This window comes from Penicillium cosmopolitanum (assembly GCF_028827165.1).
Source record: "Penicillium cosmopolitanum strain IBT 29677 chromosome Unknown utg000009l:1.0-9042332.0:1.0-9050551.0, whole genome shotgun sequence".
NCBI classification, from domain to species: Eukaryota; Fungi; Ascomycota; class Eurotiomycetes; order Eurotiales; family Aspergillaceae; genus Penicillium; species Penicillium cosmopolitanum.
Window position 1 is genome coordinate 5320027 of NW_026622679.1, and position 12432 is coordinate 5332458.

The 12432-nt window shown below is 49.9% G+C and overlaps 7 protein-coding genes across 7 annotated transcripts; 5 read left to right on the plus strand and 2 right to left on the minus strand.

Moving 5' to 3' along the window:
- Positions 1-915: 915 nt before the first annotated feature.
- N7509_010062 (DEAD/DEAH box helicase) lies at positions 916-4385 on the plus strand (the record flags this gene model as incomplete). The annotated part of the gene is made up of 3 exons (XM_056634699.1): positions 916-979; positions 1109-2608; positions 2647-4385. The coding sequence occupies 3 exons, from the start codon at positions 916-918 to the stop codon at positions 4383-4385; spliced, it is 3303 nt and encodes a 1100-aa protein (XP_056485319.1).
- A 714-nt stretch (positions 4386-5099) lies between these two features.
- N7509_010063 (MFS transporter) lies at positions 5100-6417 on the plus strand (the record flags this gene model as incomplete). The annotated part of the gene is made up of 3 exons (XM_056634700.1): positions 5100-5872; positions 5938-6325; positions 6373-6417. 3 exons carry the CDS (start codon positions 5100-5102, stop codon positions 6415-6417), a joined length of 1206 nt encoding a protein of 401 aa, XP_056485320.1.
- Positions 6418-7505: 1088 nt separating this feature from the next.
- On the plus strand, positions 7506-7886 carry N7509_010064 (uncharacterized protein; the record flags this gene model as incomplete). The annotated part of the gene is made up of 1 exon (XM_056634701.1): positions 7506-7886. One exon carries the CDS (start codon positions 7506-7508, stop codon positions 7884-7886), a length of 381 nt encoding a protein of 126 aa, XP_056485321.1.
- Positions 7887-8329: 443 nt separating this feature from the next.
- Positions 8330-8975, minus strand: N7509_010065 (med21 domain-containing protein; the record flags this gene model as incomplete). Its single annotated transcript, XM_056634702.1, has 2 exons — positions 8330-8872; positions 8934-8975. The coding sequence occupies 2 exons, from the start codon at positions 8973-8975 to the stop codon at positions 8330-8332; spliced, it is 585 nt and encodes a 194-aa protein (XP_056485322.1).
- A 181-nt stretch (positions 8976-9156) lies between these two features.
- N7509_010066 (uncharacterized protein) lies at positions 9157-10107 on the plus strand (the record flags this gene model as incomplete). The annotated part of the gene is made up of 1 exon (XM_056634703.1): positions 9157-10107. The coding sequence occupies one exon, from the start codon at positions 9157-9159 to the stop codon at positions 10105-10107; it is 951 nt and encodes a 316-aa protein (XP_056485323.1).
- A 188-nt stretch (positions 10108-10295) lies between these two features.
- Positions 10296-11033, minus strand: N7509_010067 (kinetochore Spc24 family protein; the record flags this gene model as incomplete). Its single annotated transcript, XM_056634704.1, has 3 exons — positions 10296-10473; positions 10547-10944; positions 11007-11033. 3 exons carry the CDS (start codon positions 11031-11033, stop codon positions 10296-10298), a joined length of 603 nt encoding a protein of 200 aa, XP_056485324.1.
- A 304-nt stretch (positions 11034-11337) lies between these two features.
- On the plus strand, positions 11338-12022 carry N7509_010068 (mitochondrial fission 1 protein; the record flags this gene model as incomplete). The annotated part of the gene is made up of 4 exons (XM_056634705.1): positions 11338-11353; positions 11412-11430; positions 11499-11592; positions 11672-12022. 4 exons carry the CDS (start codon positions 11338-11340, stop codon positions 12020-12022), a joined length of 480 nt encoding a protein of 159 aa, XP_056485325.1.
- Between the last annotated feature and the right edge of the window lie 410 nt (positions 12023-12432).

A 12432-nucleotide genomic window follows, 5' to 3' on the forward strand; every position in this document is an offset into this window, starting at 1 on the left:
GGAATTTTGACTTTGGGCAGCTTCGTATACAGTTTTTACATTAAATGCAAGCATAAGATCAAATTATCAGTTGTAGATTGTTATGATCAAACCGGAGTGGTAAATAAGCATGAAGCCATGAATCGACTGCCCGCCAGTTAATATAAGTGGTACGAGTACTAGTACATCAGTTAACCTCTGTTTGAAGAAAATTTTAGTCTGTTCGTGATTGATATTGTGAGCTTGGGCCACTAATAAAATATGATCAGGATTCAGGAGATTGTAGCATTTGAAGAACAAGAGTAAGTCAAGCTGGAAACTATACAAGACTTTCAACTTCGCGATGTAGATGACCTATAGCCGGAGGCAGTAATATTCCACTCTCTGGTTAAAAGAGTTCGTACACTGTATATTAATGCTCACCTGGACACACTGAGACAGCCCTGGAGTATATAGCAGGTGATATATACTAATAAATATTATACAACCAGGTAGGATACCCAGTATCCTACCAGTTGTATATCAGTAACCCTAAGTGCTCCTATGCCTCGGCGGGAATACCTGGCAGAACGGCAGATAAGGCTTATCGGCGGGATCTTCCGAATGCCCCCAGTTCCACCGATGGCTGTGAGGTCATGAGCCGCGCCCTCACACTTCACCCTCTTCACCTCTCTTTGCATCTGCCCTCCTCCCTCCTCGTTTTGACCTTGCAGATGTCGCGAGGTCCCCACGGCTTCTGTGTGGGGACTGCGTCCCTCGTTCACTCGACATCGAGGTCACCTGCGCCCTCTCTTTTCATGAGCCTCAACTCGGCTTCAACAACCTTGCACCACACTTCGCAATTCGCACTTCGAACCTCACACCCTCCTATTCGCGAAAACAGCGCGCGTGAACTCAAGATCTGATTTGGCTCTTCACATTCACCCCTTCGGCATCATGGCTTCTCAGGCAGCGATGCTGCTGGACCCAAAGGGCTACAAAAAGCGCCTCCAAACCAATGGTAATATCTTCTGCAACTCTCCCTCCCTTTTTCTCACCTAATATTCATCTTTTCCGATCGTTACATTTTACGGCACAAATCTTGGCGCATTCATCTGAATCTTCCAGCTCACCTTTTCGTCTTCTTTAGGTACAGCCAAGAGCCAATCCACTCAACCCAATCTCCCCTCCATTGCCCCTCCGGGAACCGTCCCCGTGATGCGCACTTTCGATACAGAATCCCGCAAGTCCTCTTCACGAACAACATCAGCCGGCTCGAGTCCGGCACCTCGACAGACTATCGACCCGAGATCGGTTCCAGATTCCGACGTGGTTGTCCAGTTCACTTCCTTGCAGGATGATCCCAGCGACAGCGATACAAAGCGCAGTCACTACGAGATCAGTGATAGCGAAGATGAACCGCGACACCGAAATATGATCGAGAGTATCTACGGCGTGGAACAGCGCACCCAGCAACCAATGAAAAAGATGAAAACAGAAGACCTACCGGTCAAAGGTCATACCAAGCCCATCGCCATATCTGGAGAGAGTGGTATGGGCCAGTGGATGAAAGAAGGCGAGGCAGGCCCAGCGAAGAAACCATCTGTCCAGGATGTAGTGGACTTGACAGCAGAGGCTGCAGCTACGCCCAAGGATGACGACGACCTGCAAGTTATCGGATCAAACGACTTGAGCAAACAAAGAGTTTGCTACGGCAAGATCGAGAACGCCAGGATAAATGCATTCCTGGTGCCCAAACCCACCCCGAACCGTTTCATCGACGAAAGTTACCAGTGGCCCTCCATGAAAATGGAGCTTCATCGTGATCTCAACAGAAGAAATCTACGGATTGAAGTTTCCGACGCATTTGGGAAGGTCTTTGGCCTAGTGGATTCAAGTACTGCACAAGCTCTCTGTCCTCTCATGGATGTGAAACCGGAACACTTTACAGTGGATATTGCTGCTCGTTTGGACATGCGTAAGAAGACGCCAGACGAAGCTGTCTGGGAGCCAACACAGAAGGCCTATCGGGCCTCGTTCACTCTATATGGTGAACGCCAACGCGCCGAACTTGTTGGTAATTTCCTCGGCCAAAAGAACATTTGGCTGGGCCAACCCATCGCCGTCGAACGGGGTGTTCCTGTTCATAACCCACATGCAGAAAAGCGACAGGCAATGGCATCGGCAGCAGCAAATAACCCCGGGCGTGAGCGCTCGGGTACGGGCATCAGATATGAGGTTCGATCTGCGGAAGAAGTCAATGATGCCGTGATGAAGATGTTTGATCAGCTCGTCACAGCGGATATTCCAAGCATGGAGGCCCCGCCACAGATCAAGACGCCCCTGCTGCACCATCAAAAACAAGCCCTCTGGTACATGGTTGACAAAGAAAACCGTCGCAGGTTTGGCCCGAAGGAGGCAGACAACAACTCCCTGTGGCGAATTGACCAGCTGCCCAATGGTAAAACGCAGTACCGGGACATAATCAGTGGCGTGGTCACTGATCAGGAACCGCCGCAGTCTCTTGGCGGTCTACTTGCTGATATGATGGGACTCGGGAAAACCTTGAGCATCCTGTCTCTGACATTATATACCCTGGGCCAAGCTAAGGCATGGCAAAAGGAACGCCCTGAAGACAGTCTTGTGCGCAGTATCCCGGGATTCGGAATACCAAGACGACTCTGTTAGTCGTTCCATTGAGTGCTGTCAACAATTGGGTTTCCCAGATCAAGGAGCATCTTGAATCAGAAGCAATAAACTACTACGTCTTCCATGGTGCCTCTCGCATCACTGATTTAGACGAGCTGTCCGAGTTCGATCTCCTTATAACTACTTACAGCACGGTCCTCAGCGAGATAAAGGGGCATCAGAATGCAAAACGAGGCAGCCCTTTGACTAAGATGAACATGTTCCGAATTGTCCTGGATGAAGCGCACACCATTCGAGAACAAAATGCGCAGCAAACGCATGCAATCCTGGGCCTGAATTCGCAGCGTCGCTGGTCAGTCACCGGAACACCTATTCAGAATCGACTGGATGACCTCTTGTCGGTCACCAAATTCTTGAAATTGTTCCCCTATGATGATCGCGGTCGTTTTGGACATTATATTTTAAGTCCATTTAAATCTGGTGACCCTCGCGTTTTGGCCAGCCTTCGAGTCTTGGTCGATTCTTTCACAATCCGTCGAGTCAAGGACCGCATCAATCTCCCACCCCGAACCGACGATATCATCATGCTCGAGTTTTCTGAAAAGGAAACGCAACTGCACGAATTTTTCCGCAGAGAGTCCAACGTCATGATGCGCGTGATTGCGGGAGAAAGCAGGACGTCGATGGGCGGGCGTGTCTACCATCACGTTCTGAAAGCGATGATGATCCTGCGGCAAGTCAGTGCACACGGAAAAGAGCTCCTCGATGTCGAAGACAGGGAAAGAACCAGGGGCTTGAGTGTGCAAGATGCCATCGATCTGGAGGAAGGGGGATCAGACAAGAGCGCTGCTGCAGCAGACCGAAAGTCGTACGATATGTTTGCTCTCATGCAACAAACCGGAGACACCGAATGTCGCGTTTGCCGAAGAACTTTGAAGGTTCCCGATGAACAGGATTCTGAAAATGGCTCCGTCGATCAGAATGCCCCGATCGCAATCGTGATGCCTTGCTTCGACGTCTTTTGCCCGGATTGCTTCGCAAAGTGGTACCGGGCGCAAGACCCTGCTTCCGAGACAATCAAGTGTCAAATCTGCGATGGCTGGGTACCAAACAGCTTCTCGCGAATCACACCTGCAGGACTTGAGAGCTTTTTGGCTAAGCAAGAATCGGACCGCAACTCAAAGAAGCACATCAAGCAGTTTGGCGAGTACGAGGGACCGCACACCAAGACTCTCGCCCTCATTGAACATCTGCAGTCAGCCAAGGTCGAAAGCGAAAGGTTGAAGGCGGAGAATAACGAGCCTCCAATCAAGAGCGTCATCTTCTCATCCTGGACCTCGCACTTGGACCTGATCGAGATCGCTTTGATCGATAAAGGCATGAACACGTTTACCAGACTGGACGGCACAATGACTCTACAGGCACGTGGAAAGGCACTTGAAGCATTTGCCAAGGATGACTCTATCACCATCCTCCTTGCTACAATCGGCGCGGGTGGTGTCGGACTAAACCTAACGTCCGCATCCCAGGTCTTCATCATGGAGCCTCAGTACAACCCCGCTTCTGTGGCACAGGCCGTAGACCGTGTCCATCGACTTGGCCAGACTCGCTCCGTCAAGACTGTTCAGTTCATCATGAAGGGCAGTATCGAGGAAAAGATTCTCGAGTTAGCTAAGAAGAAGCAGCAGCTCGCAGATATGTCCTTGAATCGCGGCAAGCTGGACAAGAGGGAAATACAAGAAGAGCGCATGAAGGAGTACCGCAGCCTCTTCAAGTAGTTCCCTCTCCCCCTCTCTTTCTTTTATCTCTTTTTTTGCGTTGGATTTCCTCCGATTTTTTCTCTCTCGGCTATTCGTGCGTGCGTCTTCAGCTTGGTCTTTTCTGGGTGGAATGGAACGGCGACAGGGATGGGATTTGATTATTTAAATTATTTGATACCCAGGAGAGGCAGGACATTTATTTCATGCGTTGATTTTTCACTCTAGGCGCCAGAATTCCTCCTTCAATTTTCAATTTTCTTCATCTTTATCTTTATATTTTTTTTTCTCATTTCAAGGTCCTATTTTTATACAGCGAGTGGTATGAGTCTTTTCGTTTCTGAGATTGTTTGCCATATACACTTGAAAGTTTCTAGTATCAATAGAACTCTGTTTACAACTAGAATGAATCTAAGAACCTTCAAGCGATACTGACCTAGTAGTACCCCTTCCTCCGTAGAGAGCTCTACATTACTACGAATGGTTCTTTGTCGATTAGCATGAGCCTCAATGAGTCATTCTTTGTAATACCAGCTTCTAGCTATTCATGTGGGGACCTCAACCACCTGAAAGCGGGTCCTGGAGTACTACCATTTTCAAGACCTCGCTTTATAGTAGACCCCAGCGCATCGTTCTCTTTACTAGTAGATTCTCATCAGCAAGTACGTGTAAATTTTCGCTTTATATCGCTGCTTTGCACTTCCCTTTAGAAAAAGGCATCTATTCCTAGCGTATATGGGGCCGCCACTGATCCGACTTGACGCCTGCCCTCATTATCAATTCAGCTATCTCCTCACTGGTATGGACTTTTGGAAACGACAAGACTCCCAGTATAGGGAGCATGCTGCCATGCGACCAAGGTTTTTGGAGCTGAGATCTTCGGGATGGTACATTACCACAGTCGTCTCGTACGCTAGTGCGACAGATATCTTCCTGTATGGGTTGGTCGTGCCCGTGACCCCGACTGCGCTACAATCCCGGGTTGGCTTCTCTAGTGGAAGTCTTCAAACCTGGAACTCAATTCTTTTGGCCTTGTTCGGGGTTGGTCTGTTAGCTTCTTCCCCTATTGCCGGGTACATTGCCGATCGATTCGAATCACGTCGATATCCGTATCTCTTTGCCCTAGTAGGCCTTGGCGCCGCGACTGCTCTGCTCTGCGCTGGGGAGCATATTGGATTATGGATCTGCGGTCGTTTATTTCAAGGCGCAGCATCTGCGGTGGTCTGGGTTGTTGGAAATGCGTTGGTGGCAGACACTGTGGGCAAAGACGGCGTCGGTAAAGCCATCGGATACACAACAATGGCCTGTTGTGTCGGGCTATTGGCCGGGCCCCTTGTCGGCGGTGTTGTGTACCAACATGGCGGATACTACGCCGTTTTTGGTATTGCGTTTGGCCTAATTGGCCTCGATATTGTTCTCCGTCTAGCATTGATTGAAAAAAGACATGCCACCAAGTGGCTTGAGCCGGAACTGGGGCGACCCAATATAAAACAGCCTGTTATGGAACAGTAAGTTGCAATGAAAGCAATTCCAAAAGAATCGGATATGCTAACACTACTGACGGATTTGCTAGCCAAGGTCCGCTGCTGGAAGCACCTTCACGAGGCGTACTCGGTCGACTTGGAATCCTGTTGAGCTCACCTCGTGTTATCGTTGCCATGTGGGGGAGCCTAGTCGTCTCCATAACTATGAGTTCATTCGACAGTGTTCTTCCGCTTTTTGTGCAGGAGAATTTTAGTTGGGAGCAAGGTGGGCAGGGGTTGATCTTCCTCCCGCTAATTATACCACACGCCTTAAGCCCAGTCGCCGGGTCTATCGTGGACAAATTTCCCCGATCCTGCCGCTACGTAACCGCCGGTGCGTTCCTGTTGCTTACGCCTGTCATGATCCTTCTGCGATTTGTTACAAGTGACTCCATACAGCACAAAATTCTCCTTTGCGCCCTCCTCACAGTTATAGGAGTCTGTATATCCATAGCGATGCCGGCTCTTTTCGCTGAAGTCATTAGGTTTGTCGGAGAAAAGGAGCACCAGACGCCAGATGTGTTCGGTAAGGGTGGAGCTGTGGCGCTGGCACTTGGTTTAACTAATATCGGGTTTGCGACTGGTAGTATTGTTGGGCCTTTCTTCGCGGGGTTCATTCGTATACACAGTGGTTGGGGAACTATGGGCTGGGCACTGGGGCTACTGGCCGGTGTATCCTCCTTGCCAGTCTTATTTTTCACCCGGGGGGGGGGGGGGATTGATTGGAGAGCGCTTCCAAGACCCTGGAAATCAGGTTGGAAGCTGGAGGTCGGGTTAACAAAATGTAATTTTAATATCAGATGGAAACCTCTTCTTCTGGTTCCCAATAATTCATTATGGAGTAGAGCCCCATAGTATTTTTTTTCCTTTCTTTTTGTTTCGGTCCTTATAGCTCTTCAATATCAAGACCCACGTTTTAGAAGTGACCTCTTGCACTTTGTCCCCTTGTTTCGACCTTGCCAATACCTGACAGCCCTGGAGATAGGTCCATATTTAATTATCTGTCCACAGAATGTCCACAATGCCAAATTGGAAGCTTTCAAGGGCCTATCCCATTAATTCAGACACATTCTATAGTGGATTAATCCAGAAATAAGACCTCATTAAAAGCCCAGAATCACCTTTCACAAGGAAAGGGTTCAAGTTCTCTATGTGTAACATTGTCGAGGCCTTTCTCTGTAGTCTTGATACATTGAAAATTCCTCGATGACATGCATTGATGAGTCCGCAATTCCGAGACAGGCCGCATAGACCCTACGTACTATCTACAACTTGAACTAGAAGAATGTCAGACTTAATTTTAGATGTTCCTATAGCTGTGCTCCTTTATGTTCCGGTCAGCCCGAGACAAAATCATCTCTAGGGATGCATCAATTAGCCAGAACCCTGCTCGAAAGTGGTTATGGGGTCTATTCGGAAAATATAAATACAGACCTAGATACTACTTTTTCAGATTTCCAACGAATCTTTTCATACCACGGCACGACATAGCAAATCCGAATAAAATACATCCATTTACTTCCAGTACCTCTATACAAACTTGAAACATTCAATTTCCACCCTCCTCCTCCTCCCATAAAACCGCCCAGCACGCTCAGCCAGATACCAAACCCTCACAATGAAGCTCTACACCGCAGCCACAACAACCCTCTTCCTAACCACAAGCTTCGCCTGCGATTTCCACGACATCGGCAAAGACTGCAAATGGGAAGGAAGTACACCATCCTGCGGCAGCGTCGATCATGACATCGGATACCTCGACCCAGCGGGTCGAACATTAGTGGACTGGACGCGCGAATCGAGCCTGGAAGCATTCTGCGCGGCCGAGAAGAGGAATGGAGGTAATTGCTGCGCTGCGTATGGAAAGGGTTGTGTTAGTGGGTATAAACGGCTCTGGTGCAAGACTTATAGTGAGGATAATGTTGCGCATCATGTTGGTGCGGTGGTAGATGATACGCTTCATACTGTTGATCATGTTCTTGATGATGTGCTTCATTGATTCAGGTTGGCTTTTCTTGATTCAAATTTGACCTTTTTGTGGATATGGGTTGGCTTTCTTGGTGGAATTGAGCATTCATTTCAGGGGAAGATCTTGATTATTTGGAAGGATGGGTGAAATTGTGGTCTTTCAAGCTCGTTTTGCTACATTTCAAGTCCTTAATTTGATTATCGAGGTCAGTTCTACTTCAAGGTGGGAAATTCAAAGGTTTTTATCTATATCCTGAGTAACTGGGGCGATTCAACCATTCATCAAATCCATGGACTTAAACTGCTATTGTTCTCAATCCCATTATTCTTGAAATCCACAACGCCGAAACTTGAATGCATCAAACCCCAAATGAAATAGAATAAATAAAAAAACGCTGGGTATCTGAAGCCCTTAACCCCCCCTCTCTCCAACAATAGAAGAAGCACGAGCCTGAAAGAAAAAACGGGCATAACTCAATTCTTCAAACCAACCTTCCCATCCCCATGAATCCCCACCGAAACCGCACCAAGCACATTCTCCAACTTCCCCCTCAACTTCTTCAACTCAAGCGCCTTCGCCTCCCTCTTCTCCTCAACATCTCTAAGCTGAACCTCCAACTCACGGATCTTAGCCTCCTGCTCCGCCTCCGAGGTCCCGATGCCCGGTAGCACTGAAATAAGGTACTCAATCTGTTGTTCTTTGATAATGAGATCTCGCGCCAGCTCTCTCTGCCGACTGGCGAATATGTGCGGGGAATCGGGCTCTGGGGGTTGGTTTGGGTCTTGGATTTCGGTTGCGCCGGGTTGTTGGGGTGGTGGGGGTGGTGGTGATGTGGCTGGACCGCCGCTGCCTCCTGCTGATGCCGCGACTGAGGCGGGGATTGGCGGTGATGTGGTGTTTTTGGTCATCTTTGATAGAGCGGGGGCGGCGGAGGGAACGTTGGGTGGTGGGATTGCGGGGGAATTGTCGTGGTAGGTACTCAGGTAGCCGAGTGTTGCGTAGAATTGTGTCGCGAGCTGTTGGGTGTTAAAGTCGGATGGAGATGAAAGGGGAGTGGAGATATTGATGGGTTCTTACCTGGTCTAGACAAGTTTGGAGTTGGGTGAGAATGTCCGCCATGGTGGCCGAGTTGAGAGATTGTAATGACGGTTGAAGTGGAAGTGGAAGTTGAAGTGGAAGTTGGAGATGGAGATAAGAAATGCGCCGCGGGTGGATATGCGGAGACTCGGACAAGCTTCGAATGCGGTGAAAGGAAAGCTTCAAGCTTCCCTTCCTCTCTTCTCCCCAACACCCAAACTCAATGCGAAATCTGCGACAAAATGGCCTCGCTACCAGCTCATCATGGTCAAAGACAACCCACTGGATAATTCCATCCCGCAAATTCTCCAATTCCCTGCCAAAACATGACTTCTCCCCCTTCGCCCGCCGACTCTACAAGCTCCCCACAGCACCTACTCCAACCACCCAACACAACAACCTACCCACCTTCCTCACCTACGCCTCACACACCTCCCTCCCACCAACAAGCACAGTCTACGTAGGAACCCACTACGAATACACCGTCCAAGCCACCCTACGCCAATACGCCCTATCCCTGCACCGCATCGGAGGCCGCGACGACGCCGGCATAGACCTAATCGGCACCTGGCATCTGCCGGAGCGGGAACGGGAACGCGCAGTTCGCGTGCTGGTGCAATGCAAAGCACTAAAGACAAAACTGGGTCCGAACCTGGTACGCGAGCTCGAGGGCGCTCTCCGCCAGGCACCTGTTGGATGGCGCACGGGCCAGACGGCGGGGATGTTGGTGAGTCCGCGCGAGGCAACCAAGGGGGTACGGGATACGCTTGCGCGGAGCTCGTACCCGCTCTTTTGGCTTCTGGTTGAGCGGGATGGGGTGGTTAAACAGGTGCTTTGGAATTCGAGGGCGGGCGAGGTCTTGGGCTTGGACCCTTTGGCTGTGGAGAATAGGTATGGGACATCGCTGGCGGAGGATGGATGTATCACTTCTCAGGTGGCGCTGACTTGGGATGGATGTGATGTCCCGGATTTGGAGCGGGTGGAGGTGGATCTTGCTCGTTCGGAGCGGGAATGGGTTGCGTCTTGGGGGGTGGAATTGTCCGAGGTTGGGAAAGATGAGCTATTGGATGTTGTTGAGAGGATATTCCCCGATGGTCGTCCGGAGGTGGGTGCTGATGGTAAGGTTGCTGAAGAGCATCGGGCGACGGTACTTCAAGCTTTGCAGAAGCATTGATGTACATAGCAGCTCTGTACGATTTATTTGTATAAAGGAAGAAAGAAGAAGAAAATAAGATGGAAAGGAAGTTCAACAAATACATTGGAGCTTGTGGGTATAAAAAGAATTCCAACTCCAACCATTGGGCAATTGCCCATCCTCCCAAAACGCCCGAGAACAAATATCTTCACATCAAATCATTAAGTTTATCCCTGCATGGTCGACCAGAAATAGTTCGAATAGAAGAAACGCGAGAACTTGGGATCAATATTGACAACATGAACATCGCCTTTCCGACTATTGCGAATGACTGCGCGATTGAAATTCCCCGCCTCATCGGGTTCAATATCGATACCCAGGGAGCGAAAGATCTTCAGACGCAAACTTGTGCCAAGACAGTTAGTATCCTATAGTTTCATGCAATGCAGAGAGGGGCGGCACGGTCACGGTCACTTACATTGTGGCGTCATCGGCTTCTCGTTCGCGGCGAGTCGTCTCGTCACCCTCCAGACCTTGTGATTCCAGATCGGCCAGTCTCTCCTTGAGCATTTCCAGCTCGCTCTCGAGCCGCTCGCTTTCAATCTCCAGTTCCGATGCAGCTTTGGCAATGCGGAATTTCTTCGTGTCTAGCTCGACAATCTCCGCGGCGTGTTTACCGGAGTCGTGAACCGCGACGGCCTCTTCGTGTTGGGTGGTTAGGGAGTTTAGGTTGCGGGATAGTTTGCGCATTGCTGATTCGGCCTCGCGAATGCGCAGGTCGCGCGATTGCTGCAGGGTGGAAAGGGAGTCATTGATGCGGGTGACGGCTTGTTTATCTGGATGGATATTGAAGTTGCCGATCGTATGGTGGATGAGCTAGAGGGGAATCAGGTCAGGATGAAATGGATGAGAGCAAACGAATATCAATAAGGACATACAGTTCCAGGGTCCTCGTCGAGCAACATGGTGGGCGGAACTGAGGGGATGTTTAAAATGTTAAAATGTTGTTGCGGGGAGGTCTCCACTGGGAAGAGTCGACTGTTTTGATTGTTGCTGCCGTAACCAGCCGCAGCACCAGCCACAGTCACCTGCACCGCCACATATTAGTTGGGGAGTGACGTTGGCTTGTGATTTGATTTGATTCTCAAGGTTCCGCCTAAGCTCGGCTTCAACATTCGGTCCTGTTCTTGTTCCGTTCCCTGCTTTTTACCATCCCTGATTCTCACGACTCTGCGATCAGCTATCTAAAACTTACATTCAACGTTAAATATGGGAAGAAGTCCAGGTAGGTGTCCCGCACCCATCCGTCTCCGCTGTTCACTTGATTAACCTTTTGATGCTAGAAATCGAGGCAGCCTTCCGGTTTGTCGCTCCCCCGAGCTTCCTCTCCGAAGAAACATTCGAACTAACCAGTCCTTTTCGCATTCCAGGCCCCTCCGAGCCGGTGAGCTTCAGGTCCTTCGATCGCAATATGAGAAGGAGGGCATGTATGCTGGAGTCCAGACGAAATTCAACTACGCATGGGTAAGCCGAATCAACGACTCAACTTCTTTACGCGCGCGCAAAACTGGTTCTGACAAGGCTTCCCCGCGCTGTTTAACAGGGCTTGATCTGCGAAGACCAGCGATCCGATCAACAAGAAGGTCTCCGCTTGCTAGCGGAGATCTTCAGAGCCGCCCCGGAGCGCCAACGGGAATGCCTCTGGTACATGGCCTTGGCCAACTACAAGCTCGGCAATTACGGTGAATCGCGTCGACTGAATGATGCGCTACTTGAACACGAGGGCAAGGATGAGCAAGGGAAGTGGAAGAACCGGCAGGCGTCGAAGCTGGAAGATGCCATCAACGAAAAGGTCACGAGGGAGGGTCTGATGGGCATTGCTATTATGGGAGGCTTAGCTGTTGCAGCGGGTACAGTGGCCAGTTTGGTCTTCAAGGGCGTTCGAAGACGATGAGTGGGCGGAGCAGCGCTGCAAGGGCTGTGGCACAGTCGGATGGGGGAGTCCTTGCGTCGTGGGACTCGGTTAACAAGGAACTGTACTCTGTACTCTGTACTCCGTACTATGTACTATGTGACGGTGGTCTCCTTTGTATTAGCATCTTTGCGGGCGTTTCTTTTCTTATGATTATTTATCTCTACTCTTTGCCCGGGGAGCAGGGACACTGGCACTGGCACTGGCACTGGCACTCGTTACATACTACTAGTAGTAGGCTTGAACATATATCAGTACACTGACAACCCAAATTGGGCATGGCTGGACACTCATCTAAGCTCATCTAGGCTGAAACAGCTACCTAACGGGATCCATCATACAGTCTCAAGTTGGAATGTGATAGATACCCGTCTGCCCTACCACTAGTACCC